Genomic DNA, 20466 nt, shown 5'->3' on the forward strand with positions numbered 1-20466 from the left:
TTAGGAGGCAGTGTGTGAGGAGCACGCTAGTTTTGGAGTCAAAGCCCCTAAGCTCAAATTCTAGCTTTGCCACTTACTCCCTGTGTGACCATGGCAAATCACTTAATCTCTCTGGAAATTGGGGCATCTATGAAATGAAGGAGTAGGACCAGATGATCTCCAAGATCCCTTCCAAGTTTATATATAGGATGTTATATCTAACATCCTAAGCTCTGTCCTCTGAGTGTTTCTGTTCAAAGAAGGTTGGAAAGGATCACTGAAGGGGTCTTGGGGGCGACTCTATTTCTCACAGCTTCCAAACCTTCTCATCTGGCCCTATTTTCCTTTTCTAGTGTCACAGGGACTGACAAGATGCCCTTAAAATGCCCAAAGAAAAATCTTCCCCCGGCCCCTCCTGAGGAAGAAGAAAAAGGAGGTAATGACAAATTTCCCACCCATGTGTAATCCCTGCATGGGCTTGCTTGTGAAGGGTTTATGACAGCCTGGCCACTAATCTGTGGGTCAGAGAACCAAATTGATTGTGGTATAAACCAGGGGTGGGGAACCTGCGGCCTTGAGAAAATAAAGGTTCATGACTTCTATGAGTAATGACGGAGACTGAAAATGAGATGTATTTGATTGGCACATAGAACAATAAAACTCAAAGGTTCCAATGATCAAAATCATTTTTTGAGGACCTAAAACAGAATATAAGTTAACAGGGAGAGGGAGTGTTTTATATTGGTCCTGTCTCATACTAGCTGTATGACCACGGACAAGTCACCAAACCTGTTAGCATCCTGTATTACAGATGAGTTGCCAATTGGCATTGATGGATGGAACTCCCTACACTGATACTATCATAGATGTAGACTTGTTCCCTCACCCCCCCCCCCCAGGAGTCCTCCCCCAAAACTGGTAAAATTGTCACTAAACATCTAATTTTCCTGGGTACATCAAGTACTCAGCTGACCATCCTCCAACCATCATTGCTGGATGACATGGTAGAACTGTCATGACAATGATAGGCATTTGTGGTTTTTGCAAACCAACATCTTGAGTAGTGACAGGGAGAAATGCGCTAGGATTAACATTGGAAGAATGAATACAAATCAAAATGGTGCTCCTTCTATGTCCTTGCAGCGATGGGTATGGGGTAAGGAGGAGTGGGTGGAGGGACTAAACCTGTGATTTATTGGTGTAGGGAACCCCCAGTTGAGCAAATTCCCTCTACTGATGCAGATTGGCACCATTTCAACCATTTAAGATTGGCAACTTACAGTCTTAGAGAGTTACCCATGACAATTGGAGGTTAGGTGACTTGCCTAGGGTCACACAGACTATACATACTTAAAGTGGTACTAGAACTCAGGTCTTCTTGGCTCCAAGGCCTGCTCTTTATCTATTTTGTTGTGTTTTCTTCTCTGATCCTATAAATTTTTATCCTATACATTTTATAAATTTTTATCCTACAAATTATCATTTTCCCCCAGGCCTTGTGTAGTTTGAGATCAGAGAAAAGAATAAGATGTTTCTGAAGACTACCATGTTTTACTACTTTCACCTTTAAGACTATACTCAATGCATGCTTTTGACAGGAAGAAGGTATCCAAGAGGGCAGTGGTAGAAAAACTTGTACATGGTGGGTGGAATGGATTGGATGCTTCCCCTTGTTGTCTCTGAGATCTGAAATCTTATTGCATGTCTATCCTGGGAATTAGAAGGAGGAGGTGGTGTCTGAGGGCTTCTAGTCAAAGGGATGTGGGCTGGTTGTTATCTGATCTGGCAGCCCCTAAATCGGGGGATTGACTACTGGACTGGAGCATTTGCTTCAGCTATGGCATATCATTTGGTTTTCTCTTTGGGCACAGGAAGCAGAGACAAAGGTAAAGAACTGCTGGGGGACCAGGCAGATAGTGTGGCCATTAATTACTGTTTCAGTCATAATGCCAAGGATGCTACGTACCAGTGATGGAACCTACTCTGAGGCCATTGCTGCAGTGGGAGTACCAGATGGGAAGTAGCAGGGTCTAGAAAAAAGGGTGCTGGATTTGGAGTCCAAGGACCTGAATTTGAATTCTTGCTCCCCTTCTTACTACCTATGTAATCTTGGGCACACTATCATTTTAACTTCTCTGGGCCTTAGTTCCTTATTTATAAAATGGGGGCATTGGATTAGATGACCTCTGATGGCCTTTTCTGTTCTAAATCTATGATTCTATGAGAGTCATGGGTGGTTGATGGGGACAGAGTAGTGCAAAATCAGCTACTGCTGCTACTCTTGCCAGGCCAATGAGAAGGCAAGAAGTCATTGGTCTTCTTGCCTTGTTTCTCTCTAGTGTGCCGAGTTGGCAGCAGGTGGGTCCTAAACATGGAACCTCTTCCCTTGATGTTTGCCCTAACATGTGGTAGGGGCAAGGGTAGGCAATGAGTCTTTCTGAATGATTCTTCCAACATCCTAAGAAAGAATGCTAGAAAGAGGCTTTTGGAGAAAGTTTTGATGGGCCAAATGGGTAACTTACTGCACAGTGAGAAGGCTTAACAGTTCTCCTTGCAGTTTTGCTATGTTTAATAAACTATGTGACCACAGAAAGTTAATTGCTTATGTAATTGCCTATGGCTCACTCCACTATGCATCTGCTGCTCTGCCTGGTTTCAACTCCATGGAACAAGATGCCCCTCCTAGGTTAAGCTCATCACCTCTAATCTCATCCTGCTGTTAACACAAGCCTTTAGTGACACCACCTCCCTTAGCCTCTTCTCCCTTCTGATTGGAGGGATGGAGGGTGGAGTACTGAACTCCTCCCAAAGCCTTCCTTTATAGAGGGTAGAGACTGGACTTTTTGGCTCACTGTATAGTCTCTTTTTTTTTCTATTGAGCATGATTCAATTCTTTTGCTTTCAATACCAGAGAACATCATAGTATAGTGGAAAGATTTCTGAATCTGTAGTCACAGGACCTGTGACAAATGTCTAGGCCCTCTAAGGGCTGCTGAGAGTTATTACTGTAATTTTAATTGGGTACTAGCTGTAATGCTTGGCTCATGTCACCAGAATTGGGTAACTTTTTCAAAAATGATGGAGTAAATGTCCTCAATGCCAAGCTTCTAGGGCATTTTCAAAAGATTCTTATCCTTGTTATTATTCCTCCTTCCTGGAAAAAAAAGGCAATGAATGTGGGTAACTCTCTCAAAACCCTCAGGGCATCTACTCTCTTGCTGTCTAGGGAGGACCTACCTTGAATGTTGCCCTGAGGAAGTTCTCTTGCAAATGGTTCATCTCAGTAATAGCTAATCATTGAATTCTATGAATGATTTGGCCAAAGGAACCCCTTGCCCTCCCCCAAAACCCCTCCAAATAACTCACTTGGAAACGTTGCCATTGTCTCGGATCTTTACATGGCAGAGAATGTTGGGCAATTTTTGGGTGACAAGGACTTTGATCTGATCCACGGAACTGCAGAGTTTCAGGTAACCAAGGTATAATCCAGGAGGGAGACGCTGTTGGCTCCTTTTCTGGTAAGACAAGATGTCCTGGGGGAAGAAAAAAGTTTCACAAAGATGTTCGGAATTTTCTCCTTGCTAAGATTCACTAATACAATTTGGCTGAGAAATCAAGTTTGTTGTCATAATTATTGGGGACATGTACAGTCTTACATTTGGGTTAAAAAAGTCAACAGGTACAGATTTCAGTTCAGTATTTGTCAATAGTGTGATTTGGCACAGAGCCTGGCTCATGGTAGGTCCTTAATAAATGTAGGCTGATTGATTGATGACAGACAAAAACCAAAAATAAATGAAATCCTAGGTTTTAATGAAAGTCATAGTGCCCTGAAAGAGGTAGGTGGGAATTTCACTCAGCTTTGCCCTTATCAATTCATATTGGGAATATTGTATTCAGTTCTGGGAACCATGTTTTAGGAAAGACATTAGTAAGCTGGAGAACAATCAGAAAAAGTGAAAAGGAAGGTGAAGAAATTGTGCTGTAAGAGGATCCACTGGGGGACCTGGGATGTTGAGTCAAGAAACAAGTACTTTTTGAAATGATCTGATGGTTGTTTTCACATTTTTTTTCAAGGATTGTCATGTCCAAGAGTCAGAATGGCAATTAGAAAGCGTTTATTAAGTGCTTACTATGTGCCAGGCACTGTGCTAAGTGCTGGGGATTAAAAAAAAAAAGGCAAAAAAATCAGTTCCTGCTCTCAAGGAGCTCACATTCTAATGGGGGGGGGAGATAACATGGAAACAGGGAGGGTATATACAAAATATAGGCAGGGTAAATGGAAGGTGATTGCACAGGGGGGTAACTGGGGGAGGGGGTGTGTGGAGAAGGGAGACCAGGAAAGGCCTTTTGAAGAAGATGGGATTTCAGATGAGTCTTGAAAGAAGCCAGGGAAGCCAGGAGGTGGAAGTGAGGAAGATCATTCCAGGCATGGGGCACAGCCAGTGAAAAGTCATGGAATTGGAATGTGTTATGTGAGGAGCAGGAAGAAAGCCAGTGGAGCAGGATCAAGGAGTACGTGGAGGCAATTAAAGCATAAGTAGAGTGGAAAGATTAGAAGGGAACAGGTTATGAAGGCTTTCAAAGTCAAATGGATTTTGTGTTTGATCGGTTAGGCAATAGGGAACCACTGGAGTTAATCCGATTGAGTAGGGATGTGACATGGTCAGACTTGTATGTTAGGAAGATCATTGATAGCTGAGTAGAAGGAGGACTGGAGTGGGGAGAGACTTGAGGCAAGGAGACCCACCAGGCTATTGCCATGGTCCAGGAGTGAGGTGATAAGGGCCTGTACCAGAGTGGTGGCACTGTCAGAGGAGAGGAAGGAGTGTATGAGAGGCATGCTGGAAACGGAGAAGACACTTCAAAGACTTAGCAACAGATTGGATATGTGGGGGGGAGCCATGGATGATACCCAGCTTGCAAGCCTGGGTGACTTGGAAGATGGTGGTACACTTGGTAGTATTAGGACAATCTGGAAGCAGGGTGGGCCTTGGGGGAAAGATAATTAAAGAGGAATTAGACTTCTTCTGTTTCACTTTGGGGGAAGAAGTAGGAGTGGAAGGCAGATTTCAGTTGTGTCTTTTTATTTCAATTAAATCATGTATGGTAGGGGAAAATTTCTTAAGTATTTGTGTGGTAACAAAGAACGGGCTGCCTTGAGGCATGGTGAGTCTCTTCTCCAGTAGAGGCTCTATGACTCTTGGTTGGGTATATTGAACAGGGACTTATAGCCAGGAGCATGTTGGACTACATGCCTATGTGGTCTATCTTTTTCTACTCTGAGAGTCTATGATTCTGTGAGGGTTCTGTGGCAAGACTGGTCTTTGTCATCAAGGAGATTTCTTCTTGGAGTCATTCTGTGTCTCTTAATCAAGTATTGAATAACTACTGTGCACTGAGCTCCATGGGAGAGGCAGGAGTGGGACCCACAGGAGCAAGATTACGTAAAAGAAATTTAAAGGTAGTCTCTGTCACTGGAGAGAGAGCTCACAGTCAATTGGAAAGATAGGACCTACTAAAGAACAATTAAAATAATTATTCTATCATATACACTTACATAAATATATAAATATTATATTTACATATGGTTTGCATAAGCTTTATGGTTTGCAAAGCACTTTGGACGTATTATTTCCATTTTTCTGTGTAACAACCCTAGGAGGTAGACTCTATTATCATTTTCATTTTATAAATTGGGAAAGTTTCACCAAAAGAAATCGAATGATTTATTCAGGGTCACTTAGGGAGGATCTAAATCAGGATTTGAACTCAGACCTTTCTGACTTGAAGCAAGGACGCCATCCACTGTGTCACCTAGGGAGTGTGTCAATGTAACTCGGGAGCACTTCTCCCATTCTCGATGATCGATCAGAGATGCTTGACATTAGCTCAGCAGTCACATGTAGCAGTTCTTTCAATATCAGAAGATGTAGTTCATCTGAGTCAGATGGCTTCGATTCATCAGAGGCTCTTGCTATCTCCTTATTAATTTTGGGTTTCAATTACTAATTAGTCATTTTTGGTTCTGTCCTTGAGAGGCATGTAGGCAGTACAGTTCATGTTGTGCTTGGACCTGGGAAGACCTTTCAAATCCTGAGTGGTACACTTAGTAGCTGTGTAATCCTAGACAAGTCACTTAACTAGGGGTGTCCAGAAGCCAATTCTAATGGGAGCTGGTTGTTAAATGTTCAGCTTGAGTGTTTATGGGGCAGCTAGGTGGTGCTGCAGATAGAGCACTGCACCTGGAGTCAGGAAGACCTGACTTTAATTACGGTCTCAGACACTCACTAGCTGTGCAACCCTGGGTGAGTCATTTAATCCTGTTTGCCTCAGGTTCCTCATCTGTAAAATGAACTGGAGAAGGAAATGGCAAACCACTCCAGCATCTTTGCCAAGAAAACCCCAAAGGGGGTCAGGAAGAGTCAGACATGACTGAAAATCGATGGAACACCAACAACAAAGGATCAGCAAGCAATCTTATCAGTGCTCTGCAACATAGCATGGCACAGTAGATAGAGCGTTGGATTTGGAGTCAGGATGGAATTCAAATCCTGTGTCAGGCATTGCACGGCACCCTGGTCAAGTCTCTATGAGCCTCAATTTCCTCATATAAAATGGAGATAATATTAGCACCTACTATGTGCCTGGTACTATGCTAAGTGCTGAAGATTCTGAAAGGGTGATGTGGGAAGAGGAGAGCTCCATGGAAGTCAAAGTTTGGATGGAGTGCTGGGCTTAGAGTCAGGAAGACCTGAGTTCAAATCCACACCTACTCTGTGTGGGACCCATGACAAGTCACTTCACCTCTCTGTGTCTCAATTTCCTTATATGTAATATGAGGGGTTGGACTTGAGGACTCTAAGGTCCCTTTCAGCTCTAAGTTTATGATACTAATTTTCCTCGGGAAAAATAAATTAATCAGAGCATTGTGTTCAGTTTTGATAATCATAATTTAAGAACAGAAGGAGAAAGACTTGGAGAAAATAACAACTAATATTCATGGTGGATGTTTATATGGCATTTTATCATTTACAAAGTAATTTGCATCCATTGCCTTATTGGTCTGGTAGAATTAAGATCTTTGTAGGTAGGGGCCTTTTTTTTCCTGGCATCTTGAATAATGCCTTGAACATTTTTGTTGTTGTTGAGTCGTTTCAGTCATGCCTGACTCTTTGTGACACCATTTGGGGTTTTCTTGGCAGAGACACTGGAGTGGTTTGCCATTTCCTTCTCCAGCTCATTTTACAGATGAGGAAACTGAGGCAAATAAGGTTAAGTGACTTGCTCAGGATCACACAGCTAATAAGTATCTGAGGCCAGATTTGAATTCAGGAGGATGAGTCTTCCAGACTCCAGGCCCAGCGTTCTATCCGTTATGCCACCTAGTTGCCTTCTACTTTGAACACAGTAGGTTCTTAATAAAAGCTTGTTAAATTGAATGGAATTTCCACCACGACAAACCAGGAGGGAAGTAGTTCAAGTATTATCCTTATTTTACAGATGAGGAAAATGGAGCTCAGAAGTACATGCATCAAAGTAACTACTACATTGTGGCCATGGCAACAGTCCCATTGAAGACTGTGGTACCTGAATAGGGCTATTCCATCATGGAACCCTCAGTTGGTGATACTTTCAACAGGAAACTCAGCAAGTAGCTAAGGGCCTCCTGGGAGTGTTCTGGGTGTGTTTTTGTTAGGATGGGGGGGCAAACTGCACAGTTTATGCCAGTCATGTTAGGCACTGTGGGGACTGTCCAGCCTGGCTGGGATCTTGCAAGTCACTAGGCCTTATCTCTAGCTTCATGCGGACATCTGAGCCTTGGCTGGGCCCTTTGCCACGTAATGAGTACCTCACTTCCAGGAGTGCCGACACTTGCCTGGAAACCTGCCCCCCTGGTTCTATACCCCAAGAAAATGACCTGTAAAGGGGTGGGGCAAAATGGGGGGAGGGTTCAGAGGCGAAGAGAGAAAACGACATCAGGCAGGAATGTGCCAGTCAGCAGGGGTAAATTTTCCACTTGGATCTGGGTGGAAATCTGATCCCGCCTCTATTTTTGGTCTCCTTCTCTAACAACCTTTGCCCAGATTGGAATTTCTCTGCACCTGTAACACATTTTTAATGGAATAAGTCTAGCAGAAACCAGGTATTATATCATGCTGGGGCCTGAATGGTATTTCTGGGAGCAATACTGAAAACCTAAGGTAGCCCAGACCTCAGTTTATCCCTTCAGGGATTAGTGTATTAGTCACCCCGTAAAAGCTCAATTGATTATGATTTTTTAAATGTTTCCTTGAGCACGTGTTTATAAATGATGAAAAAGAAATCTACGAATGAGCTAGTGGGATTTTCCTCTGCCTTCTTTATCAATTTCATATGAATCAGAATCCTATAAAATCTAATCTAGAGGCTTTAGTTTTTTTTTTTTCCCCAATTAGCCTTCTTGGCCCACACTATAGCTTGTCAGGGCTCAGGACAAAACAAAAAATTGAAACACACTCTCATACTGGGCACCCCTTTGGCTAGGGATTAAGTAGATTAGCAGGCTGGATTGCTTGATTGGTCAGAGCAGACCTAGCAGTGCTAATGGGACCAAGATTAGAGATTTGATTCTTCTATGGTTTTCTGACTCTTTCCTCCCCTCCCTCATTCTACAATCCAGCTATCTCAGCCTGTTTGCTGTTGCTCATGTACAAAGTGTCGCCTCTTGTCTATACACCTTTGTCCTGGCTGTCCTCTATGCCAGGAATACATCTTCACCTTCAACCTCTTGGAATTCTTGTTTCCTTCAAGACTCAGCTGAACCTCCACTTTATGCAGGAGGCCTTTCCTGTTCCCCCGAGATGCTAGGGCCATCCCCTCTTAGGGGGCTAGGGCCATTCCCTTCCATTTATTCTAAGTGTGTTTTGTATGCTCTCCCTCCATCCCTCCTCCCCCTTCACTCTCTGTATATACACATACTCTTTCTATTCTTTCTCTCTAATATATATATATATAATATGTATATACATATGTATACATACATACATATATATGTACTGTCTCCCCCTCTCCCCCTCCTCTTTTCTCCCCCATTCTCTTCTTCTTTACCTCACCTCCTCTATACCCTCTCTATGTACTCTTTATACTCTACATAGAATTGAAGATAAATATAAATATATAATACACATATTTGTATATATGTGTGTGCATATATATACAGTATGTTATATATATATACAATGTGTGTGTATATATATATATGTATGTATGTATGTATGTATACTTCATTAGAATATAAGGTCCTCGAAGGCAGGGATTGTCCTTTGCCTTTCTTTCTATCCTTATAGCTTAGCATAGTGCCTGGTATAGAGTCAGTGCTTAATAAATACTTGTGGATTGATTGATAATATTTCCCTTAAAGTTTCACACAAGAGAACAACAACAACAACAACAACAAAAAACCAAAAACCTCACAATCAAAACCCAAAACCTGCCTCTGGCTGTCTCCTATTTCGGCATCTCCAATTTGCATTGGCCTCCTTACTGATGTGTATTAGTGGTTATGATGGAATGGAGTAAAAATAGGAATGGAGTGAGAGACTATGGATAATTTGATGCAAACCATTTCTACTACAGGAAGAACCTTTCATAGCACATACCCGTTCTTACTTTGGAACAAGTTTCCACCATTGAGGTCACCTTCTCCCATTAGTGACTACCTCCTAGAATCTTCATTAGAGGAAGGGCCTTAGGCCAGCCCTTAGTTCCTCTTCTGGCTCTGATTATAACTCTTCCAATTTTCCGCCTCGATTTTTAGATCCCTTTTATGAGGTGTCTTTCCTTGTTAGAATGTAAATTCCTTGAGGGCAGAAAGCATGTTTCTTTTTGCTTGTTTTTCTATTCCCAGTGCATAGTTCAGTATCGGGCATATATTAGATGCTTAATAAATGCTTGTTGACTGACTGGATAACCAATTGACTAACTCAGCCTCAGACACTTACTAGCCGTGTCACCCTGGACAAGTAACTTAACCCTGATTGCCTCCAAAAAAAAGTCAATTGACTAACTGTGCCTTATTTCATCTTTGTAGCCACAGCTCCAAGCTGAAGCTCTTCTCTTTTATTTGCTCCCCCCACCAATGCCTTTACTTTTGACCTACACTTGTTATTACCTAGCTCCAAGTTCAGAGTCACAAAATTCCAGCGTTGGAGAGGACCTCAGCATCCAATGAGGACATCCTGTACCTGATACGAAACTCCTTCTACAACCTACCTGATGACTGGTCATCCAGAGTCTGCTCAAAGATCTCCAATCTCTAATGAAGGGGAAGGAAGCTGCTACCTCCCCTCTCCTCCATCCCCACCCCCACTCCAAGGCATCCCACTCCACTTCTGGATAACTCATTGTTTGGATGTTTCTTCTCCCATAAAGTCTAAATTTGCACCTTAGTAACTTTCACACATTATCCCTAGTACTTCCAAGAAAAACAAGGCCAATCAACTTTTCATCAGACAACTTTTCAAGTACTTGTGGACAGCCGCCATGTTTCCCCCAGCATCCCTAGTTCCTTCATCTAATCCTCACATGGCACAAAGACCTTCCCCATTCTGGTTGCTCTCCTCTGGACGCTCTTTAGCATAACAAGCAATGTTCTGCCTCAACTGAAGTCCCTAAGACTATTCCAGTTCTTTTTTAATGTCATTTTCCTATGGCCAGTAATAGTTCCTCTACCCATTTACCTGCCTCCATTGTTGTGTCTTAGATTATGACCTCCTAGTGGACAGGAGAGGAACTGCAACCATGTTATTGTCTTGGCACAGTGTCTATCATCTAATAAGGGTCATTTAGAGATGAGGACAGTATTAATTCTCTTTACTTCCGGATATGAGGAAGGAGTTAGTTGACATGATGAATAGAGTCCTGGAGTCAATCTGAATTCAAATTATGCCTTAAACACTACCTGTGTGACCCTAGTTGAGTCACTTAATTTTTCAGTTTCAGTTTCTTCATTTGCAAAATGAGAATAATAATAGTGCTTACTTTATAAGGTTTTTGTGATGATCTAATGAAATAAGTATAAAGTGCTTTGCAAACCCTAAAGTACTATATAAATATGAGTTGTTATTATTGTTTTTGCTGTTGTTTTTATAACTATCTTTATCATTATAAATGAGGACCCTTTTCTGAGCTTTACAAGATTCTGCTCTCCTTGATATAGAGCTGGTTGTGTACCTTCCTCAACCTCCCACTCTGACTTCTTCCATTATTACTTACTAAAATGACTCTTGGTATTTAGTTACTAAAGCTCTTGTTACAGTCTAGTGGCCTCCAAACAATCCTAATTGTTTACTCCTATCCATAAAACATCTTTGAGCATACATACACCTATGCTTCAACCTGTGGTAGAGCCTTCTGAGCTTGTATTGGTCTTATCAGTCACATTTGGACACATTGTACATCTACCCCGAAATAATGAATGCATTTTGGTCCTCTTCAAACACCAAGGATGAACAACCAACCCATGACAGGTTTATATTTAGTTATATATCATAGTCATGCTACTATAATAATAAATATTTATATTGTTAAACTTACACAAAATAGATATTTTTAAAGCATGAGATAAAGACAAAATGGTATTTGATCCTAGAGTCAGTAGGGAACCACTAGAGTTTATTGAATAGGGGAATGATACAGCCAAATCTGAAATTTAAGAAAATCACTCTGGCTGCAGAGTGGAGGATGGGCTGATCTAAGGCAGGAGATCAATTAGAACTCTTTGAAATCATCTAGCTGTGATGTGATGAGGGTCTGAACTAGGGTGGTGGCTGTATGAGTGAAGAGAAGGGGATGTTTGGGAGGGAGGCTGTGGCAGGACTGACAAAACTTGATAATTGATTGGGTATGCAGGTTGAGAAAAAGTGAGGGGTGGAGGATGATGTCAAGGTTGTGAACCTAGGTGACTAAAGGATAGTGATGCCCTCTAAATGATAAGGAAATTTGGAAAAGGGGTAAGTTTGAGATAAATGCCAAGATGATGAGCTCTGTGATGAAGATCACAACCCATCCATGCCTTTTCATCTTGTGTTACTTGTTCTGTCTGAAACAAAACAAAAAAGTGAGAGGTAGGACTCTTATTCAGTGATCATTGATTTGGTAGAGTTTATCCACTGAGGAGTGCCCACTGGAGCCACAAGGTAATCCAGGGGATAGGAGGTGGGAATGTTGAGGGTGCGGAATTTTCTCAGTGGCACCTGCCCCACTACTTGTGAGTGCCTGTATAGTGGTTAAATGATAACTGTCCTGGCTCAGAAGAGGAGAGGTTAGGAATCTGTAGAGTTGAGGAAGCAAGCAAAACTGAGGAGCACTGGGAGATAAAGGTAGGTTTGGTTGTGTTGGAGACAAATCCTATAATAGACCTTTGCTGGAAGGGTGGGATGTTACCTATTTTTTCATCCTTTATTTGGTTGATCACACGACTCTTGAGGTCACACTATGGCTCCTAGTTTGGAGACTTGTAGTATCTAATTTGGTACTTGGAGTTAGGACACACTTGGGTTCAAATCCTACCTCAAACATTCATTGACTGTGTGATCTTGAGCAAATCACTTGCCCTTTTTGGTTTTCCCATCTGTAAAATGGGGATAATAATAATAATAATAATAATAATACTTGTCATAAAGATCAAATGATATAAAAGGAGGGGAAGTGCTCTCCAACTGTGGCATAATGCAAATATGATCTGTTATTATCTTTGTTCAAGGGTGTTTGAAATCACACACATACAGGTAAACAGAAAAAAACACTACCTGGATGGTTATGACTAAGATGTCTAGGGCTGTTGGCTCCTCTGGAGTTGACAGTGATTTTCTCTGGCTCTGTAGCTTTGATATCTGCATCCATTTACCATTGAAAAACGAATAGAGTGTTTCCACTTCTCTGATTGTGACTATGATGATGTTTCCATGCCGATCCTTAATTGGCTCATAGTAAACTCTTCCCAAATTGTGGGTTCCAAGTAAATTCTAGAAATGAATGTGTTATTGATAGCTTAGGTGAAATTGCAAAGAGAAAAACTATGGTTGTCATGAAAGAAACAGGGTTATTCTTGGATAATTCTCAGAAAGTGCTGATGTAGATTTAACACTAAGATAGGTGATATCATCAAAACAGAAGCCCTTACAGAACAACTTCAACATCTGGCTGAACACATTATAGCAAGAGACACAAAAATTACAATTGAAAATTCCAACTCAATATCTATAAATCTCTTCCCACTCCCAGGCTCCTTCCTCTTCAATCCTTTCTTTACATAGCTGCTGAATTGATACTCACATAGCAAAAGTCTATGTCAATCTCTTTACTCAATAAGCATCAGTGGTCCCCTACTGCCTCGAGAATAAAATAGTCCTCTATTATGCATATAAAGCCCTTCGTAATGGGGTTCCAAGCTGTCCTTTCAGAGTGATCTAGATTACTTGATGTTCCCTCTATATAATATTCCTTTTTGTTTTCCCATATAAATTTTATAAATATCTTTTGTTGACATAACCTACATTTCCAAGTGTATTCCTCCTCCCTCCCTCCTCTGACCCCAAGAGCCCTCCTTTATAACAGAGAATAAAGAAGAGGGGGAAAAAAACAGTTCAGCAAAACTAACCAATCCATTGAGAAAGTCCAAGTTCAAAAGATGGCTGAGTGAAGGGAAGCAGTAAAGCATAGCTCCCAATCAAATCTCCTCCACAAAGATCTAGAAAATGCACCAGACCAAATTTGGTTCAGGAAAGGCAAGAAAAAGTCACAGGAAGTCATTTTTGGCTTAAGGAGACAGATGGGGAGGTCTTCGAACACTGGGGTTGGGATTTAGCCAGAAGTATGCCTGCATGCAGAACATCTGAACTTTTTCAAGAAGAATGAGATAAGGCACTAGGGCAGAAAGCATATGGACAAAAAGAGGTCCCAAGGGATCCTAGAACTAGTGTAGGATGCAGGAATGAATGTCATCTGGCAGCTCTGTATTTATATCCCCAATACATAGCATAGCGTCTTGCACATAAATAGTATATAATAAATGCTCGTGGACTTGATTTGACTGTGGGACCATGGGTAAATCACTTAAGGTCTCTGTCTCAGTTTTCCCGTCCATAAAATGGAAATAACAATAGGATTTATCTTACTGAGTTGTTGTATAAATCAAATATAAAGTGCTTCATAAACTTTAAAGTGCTATGGAATAATAATGATAATTATCATCACCATCATCCCCTAGTAAGGAAAAAATCTGGGCATCACAGTGGACCCATAAGTTAAACAGGAATTGAGAATCAAGAATTATGTAAGCTCTGAATTAGGACTTGAAAAATAAGCATAACTTTCAGATATTGTGAGGTCACCTTCCTGCTTTCTCAGTATCACCCTTTATCAGAGGGTGGAGTTCTATTTGAGGTGATATGGAGAAGTTGGAGGAAGTGAACAGCAGAGATATGAGAACTCAGACAAAGATTTGTTTTTGGAAGATAGGATTTCCCCAAGGAAAATGGAAAAAGGTTTGAATTAAGGAAATTCTTTTTTTTAAGAATTATGTTAAAGCTAAGTTGTTTCTGTATTGTGACAACCCTTTACTACCACAGAATGATTTTTAAAAGCTATTCAATAGAAAACCTAAATGAGAGCAACTTAAAATTTTCTGTGGTGGTACCTCTGTTGAGGCAGCTAGGTGGCTCAGTGGATGGAGTGCTGGGCCTCGGGTCTGGAAGACCTGGTTTCAAATCTGGCCTCAGACACTTCCTAGCTGTGAGATTTTCAGCAAGTCCTTTATTGTTTGCCTCAGTTTCCTTTACTGTAAAATGGTGATCATGACAGCACTTATCTTGAAGGTTTATTGTGAGATCTACTGAGACAATATTTGTAAAGTGCCTGGCACTATGCTAAGTAGTAGATGCTGTGCAAATGTTTGTTCCCTTCCTCTAATATCAGAGTAGTCCTTTTGTAGTAGGGAGGAAAGAACGGGATTTGGCATTGGAGGAAGTGAAGTTGAGTCTGCCACTTCCTACCTATGTGACCTAGAGCAAGCCACTCTCTGAGCCACAGATTCTCCAACAGCAAAAGGAGAGGACTTGACCAGGTGATTCCTATGTTTCTTTCTAGCTCCAAATCTCTGAAGGAAGGACACCAAGCCTAAGTAGCAGAGCACAGCTCTCCGATGCAGGAGTGAGGTACTTATCACCCTCCAGCTGGTCCTGCTTTCTTTGCTTATGACCTTCCTTTTGCTAACTTTTGATATGAAAATTGGCAAATATGCTTCTGTCTTTTTGACAAGGTCTCAAAGGATTTGGACTTACTGCAACATTGCCAGTCTCTTCAGTTTTTACCTTTTTGCCTGCTTTTCAGTAGCTGGCAAAAAACAAAAATGTAGAGAAGTCAGTTTCCCAAAAGTTTAGCTTTTTAATAACAAAATTTAACATCAATACATTCTTAATTCCTGTCAAAGAAACAAATTTGTAATTATCGTCTGAATATTCTATAATATACCAGGCAGGGTGATTCTGCAAGCAAACCAAGGTTTGGCTAATACATTTTTATGTTCTTAAATTTACCAAGTTACTTTAGATAATGTGCTTTAAAAAAATAGTGAATGACATTTCAGTTTTTGCACAAACTTCCTTCACTCCTTTCAACCAGGGTGGGGTTGGGGATAACACAACAGGCTTTTTTTTTTTCCATTTTTTTTCATGCTTTGACATTTCCAGAGATTTTATATAACTGGTTTTAGAGGAAAGCAGACAAAGTGATTAAAAGTTTGGGTAATGGGTCTTATTAGCAAAGGTCAAAGTACTGGGATTACGTTTTTTAGGATAAGTGCCAGATTAGACAGTCTCAGATCTCTGATGGGAGACTGTGTAAGGGAGGGTAAATGGCTATTTTCTGTTTGTGCTGAGAAATAGGACAAGAGGAAGCAGAGAGCTGACAATGAACCCATTAGATGGATGGGAACAAAGGAGTCTCATTTGGATGGAAAATACTGCATCAAACACCCTTTTAGGACTTAGTATGTCTCATTGGGAGAATTTTCCTTGATTAAGTGGCTGAAAATGCAGACACTATGACCTCTCTGTCATGCTATCATTGGGCTTAACGCAGTCCAATGGCCTGCTACAAGAATCTACTTCAAAACAAGGTCCTTTTGGTAGATCTGAGTCATAGGGTCATAACTATAGAGCTGCAAGGAATCTTACAGCTCAATTAACCCAACTCCCTCATTTTGCAGAGGAAACTAAGGAATTTACCCAAAGTGTCTGGACAACCAGTAAGTATCTGACCTCTTTAGGTGGTTCCCAAGGCAAACATATCAAGTACTGACTTTTGAAGTACAGCTAGGAGCATCCCATCAGGTTTTTAGTGGAGTGATGCTATAGAGTTTTATAGCACTTTTAAAGAAAACCTTCAACAGAAGAAAAATCTTCTATTGAATTTTCATAAAAAAGGGAAAATATACTAAGACTCACAAATGAATGGACCTGGAGTGAACATTTGATGATGGACAGCTGGAGACTAGGAAATCAAGTCCAGAAGTGAGCCAGAAGTCCATAATCATTTCAATATGGTGTGGCAATCCAGGAGTTAATGGAAGTTTCTTCCCTCCTCCCTTTTACTTAGAATAGGATTCAGTCTTTTGAGTCTTACTCTACTTTTCTAATGGTAGTTGACAAGCAAATTATATTCACTTCACCTTTTCATCCCTGTCTTCCCTCTCTTCCCTTCCCCCATATACCTTGCCCTTTCTTTTTCAATGTATATTGGCTTTCTATGAAAGTATTCTAGGAAGACTCAAAAAAATTCAGGTGTGCCAATTAAATGGACAACCCTCTCCCCACATCCCCCATCTCAATCAGCAGTGGATAACCCAGCAGCATCCCACAGACCAGTGACCCCACTCTAGGCAAGGGATAAGACTAAGTGCTCAGAACCATAAATTCACATAATACCAGGAAACCACGAAAGGGAAACACAGCAGAGACAAATACTCTGTCTCCCCAGCCAGCTTGGAATTCAATACCATTTCTAGGAAGAGCTCTGTAACCTACAAGTATCCTTGGGGGGCTCTGAGACCTGATCTGTGTGGGCTGATGGTAAGGGAGGATTAAGAATAATTTTAGGATTAAAGGTAAAACCTGCAGAAGCAAAAAAAGCAAAGAAGGAAAAGAAAAAAAAGAAATAGTGCAGAAAAATACATTGGGAATGTCTACACTTTATCTTCCAAGTCATTACCCTGAGTTCACTTTATACTATGTGAGACAATGCTAGTGGCTTTCTATTCTCCTGACACTTTCCTGAACTCTTCACAGATTCTAAGTGACTGTATCCATGTCCTTGAAGGTAACCAAAGCCACATATGTCTGTTGCTGGTTGTCAGGAAATAGATACCTTGTAGGAGCATAGTTGTTGAATAAGCAACTACCAATGCTTCTCGGGGGCCATGAAGAGAGAAAGCCACCCGTCCCTATTCCAGGATTTATTGTGAATATTTCTGAGAGGGATGAGCTTGTGAGAAAGTCTTTCACAGTTTTTCTTGGGCCTTTAGAATGGAAACTAGGTTCCTCACCTGTAGCTGAGCTGTGGCTGTGAGCATCTTCTGCCTGGCCTGCAGTGCTGTGGATGAGGACATGGAGATAGGTACGGTTTGCCGCAACCACCTGATGTCTTCCCACATACAAGACAACTGCAAAACAAGTCATGGGATCATTTTCTGCATTTTAATTAACATCCCCCTCCAATTTTATTTATTTATTTTGGCTAGTGTGTGGCTCAGATTTTGCATCAAAATATGAAAAGGAAATGTTGTGGGTGTCCTACAGAAATTTTAATTTCTATCTAGTTGAAACAGGATTTGAATACTGATAAGGCAGTCAGATCCATTGTGTAGACAGCAATGACTTCATCTGGATCTTTGCCAGTTTTATGATTTGAGTAGTGGGGTCTAGGGAAAAGAGTGTTAGATTTGGAGTCAGGCAAACTGAGTTGGAATCCTAACTCTGCTACTCACTATTGGTATGACTAGGGGCAAGACACTTAACCTTTCTGGGTCTCAGTTTTCTCACCTGTGAAATGGAGTGATTGGACTAGATGCCTCTGAGGTCCTTTTCATCTCTAAATCTAGGAATCCATTCTGCTTGTTTTGAAATTTTAAAGCATAGGCATTATTTGGTAGCTTTTTCTTGAAACATGACTATATTATGATTGGAAACAGGGGCATGCTGGTAAAATATTTAACAACTACTCTCTGGAAAAATATATTTATGACATACTTTTAAGTTTAATTTGCATTATTCACATTTTTCTCTGTCACCCTCTTAAGTCTAGACAATCATCAAAACAATAAATTAAGTTCTGATTTGTAGCAATTGTAAATTTCCAAATTGTAAATGTGCACACTGAAAATTTAACAACTCTCACCAGCCAGTGTGAGCCAGCTCCAACATACCTATGTTTGAAAGGACCTTAGTCAGGTAGTTCAACAACCTCACTTTACTGATGAAAGGGTGGAGGTCCAGATAGGGGTTGTGACATCTAGCTAGTCAGTTGTGAAGCTGGGGTGTCCTAAGACCTCAGTATCCTAACTCTTGGCTTCCTTCAAGTTCTACCAAAAGTGTCTCCTACAAGAAGCCTTTCCTGATTTCCTGAATGCTAATGCTTTCCTCCTATTGGTTATCTCCAATTTATCCCGTGTTTAACTTACTTGTACATAATTGTTTGCATGTTAGACTGTGGGGTCCTTGGGAACAGAGATTGTCTTTTGCCTTTCATTGTATCCCCAGCACTTAGTACAGTCCCTGGCACATAGAAAGTGATTAATAAATGCTTGTTGATTCACTGATTGGTTTCCCTTGGAAAATTGAAATGTGGAACTCAAGGACAGTAGACAAGAAGTTTTTTTAAAATTGACTTTACTGAAATTGCTCCTCCTCCCAACTCAGGATGCACAGACAATGATGTATCTTTTGGTGAAAGTAGGAAATAAAACCCCAGTGTACCTTTGTGAACCACAGAAAATCTTGCGTAATGGAACTGGAGTGAGAATCATCGATTTCAACAATTGGTATTTGATCTTCATTGGTGACTAACATATTATCTTTATAATAAAATATAACAGCTATATAAAGTCCCCTAGAAAGAAAGAAAAAAAGCAAAATAAAACATCATCCTTAGTCTTCTCTGCCTTCACTAACCCTGAATCAGGGAAATATTTTTGCAAAGGCCAAATTCGATATAATTATATGTACTTATGATTCCTGCTAGGTATTTCCAACACTCTAGGGAGAACTAGTGGAGAAATTACCATCTTCTCCAAACACTGAGAAGAATGACCTTACTACTCTTGGGGGTGAGAGGAGTCACTGAAGGTAGAAATTTTCATTTTGCTGCTCCCAAACCAGTGGATTCCTGGGAAGACAAGATTATGGGTTAGGGTGTTTCCTAGAAGCAATACTTAGAACGCACCTTTTTAAGGTCTTCACAAACTTGTTTGAGGAATGGAATAGATGTTTCAGGCTTCTTGAGACTGACTGCTTTCGTCCTGTGTTCTGTAATTTTGAACTTTCTGAAACCAAAAAATGGAAATAAACAAAACCAAACCTGTAGTAGGATTTCAGTTTGTCAGAATAACACTAAGGGTAGAAAATAGTTTCCCTCCATTCTCCCTGCTCCTCAGTGTCATTTGGGGGTGGGAGAGGGTTGTTGCCATTACTTTCCCCTTTTTTTCCTCTCTTAGTGGACCCTATTATGTACCCTGTTAATAGCCAGTCCTAATTGGCTAATTCCCTAGCTCCAGCCTCTCTTTCCAATCCATTCTCCATGCAGATGTCAAATTGTTATTCCTAAAGCATAGGTCTGACCATATCATTTACTTTCCCAATCAATTCAGTTATTGCCTCTTGGGTAAAATCCAGTGTCTTCTTTTCAGCATTTAAAGCCCTCTATAAGACTCCAACCCATTTTTCTAGCCCTACAAATTATTATTTATAGCTCCAAATGAAACCATTAGAAAACTTTTATGTTATACTTTTTAGATCAATGATTTACTTGTGAAGTGGGCCGTGGAAAGAGAGAAGCTCCCCCTTCATATCAATTTTCACTTTTCAGCACTAGAAAAGCCCTGCCTTAGTTATTCTCTGATTTTCATTTTAATATGTAAGTCAGTAGTGGATAGAGAGTTAGCCTCAGAGCCTGGAAGACTTGGGGCCAAGCATCGCTTCTGATATATACTGATTGTGTGAGCCTGGGCAAGTAACTTAGCCTTTCAGGGCTCTAGGCAACTCTACAAGATTATAAATTACAGAAAAGGTGCTGACCTGCATTGGTAGTGGGAATTTCTTCATTAACAGGTTCTCTATACCAATAAAATATCTATCCATATTCCCTTGCTAAACATATCCCAGCACAATGTTGACAGGACCCAGTAGTCCATTGTTCCAGGAAGGCCACTGCTAATGAAGTACAATACACCAA

At 40.8% G+C, this 20466-nt stretch overlaps 1 protein-coding gene across 1 annotated transcript in view; it reads right to left on the reverse strand.

The window, feature by feature from the left end:
- The window catches only part of ANKFN1 (ankyrin repeat and fibronectin type III domain containing 1), a 184966-nt gene that overhangs the window by 46717 nt on the left and 117783 nt on the right, over positions 1-20466 (reverse strand). Inside the window, 5 exon segments of the mRNA XM_027870305.1 lie at positions 3346-3512; positions 12771-12986; positions 17564-17680; positions 18993-19125; positions 19459-19558. Coding sequence (XP_027726106.1) covers positions 3346-3512; positions 12771-12986; positions 17564-17680; positions 18993-19125; positions 19459-19558 — 733 coding nt within the window.

This window comes from Vombatus ursinus, unplaced genomic scaffold (assembly GCF_900497805.2).
Source record: "Vombatus ursinus unplaced genomic scaffold, bare-nosed wombat genome assembly UNPS02014797.1, whole genome shotgun sequence".
In the NCBI taxonomy this organism is placed as follows: Eukaryota; Metazoa; Chordata; class Mammalia; order Diprotodontia; family Vombatidae; genus Vombatus; species Vombatus ursinus.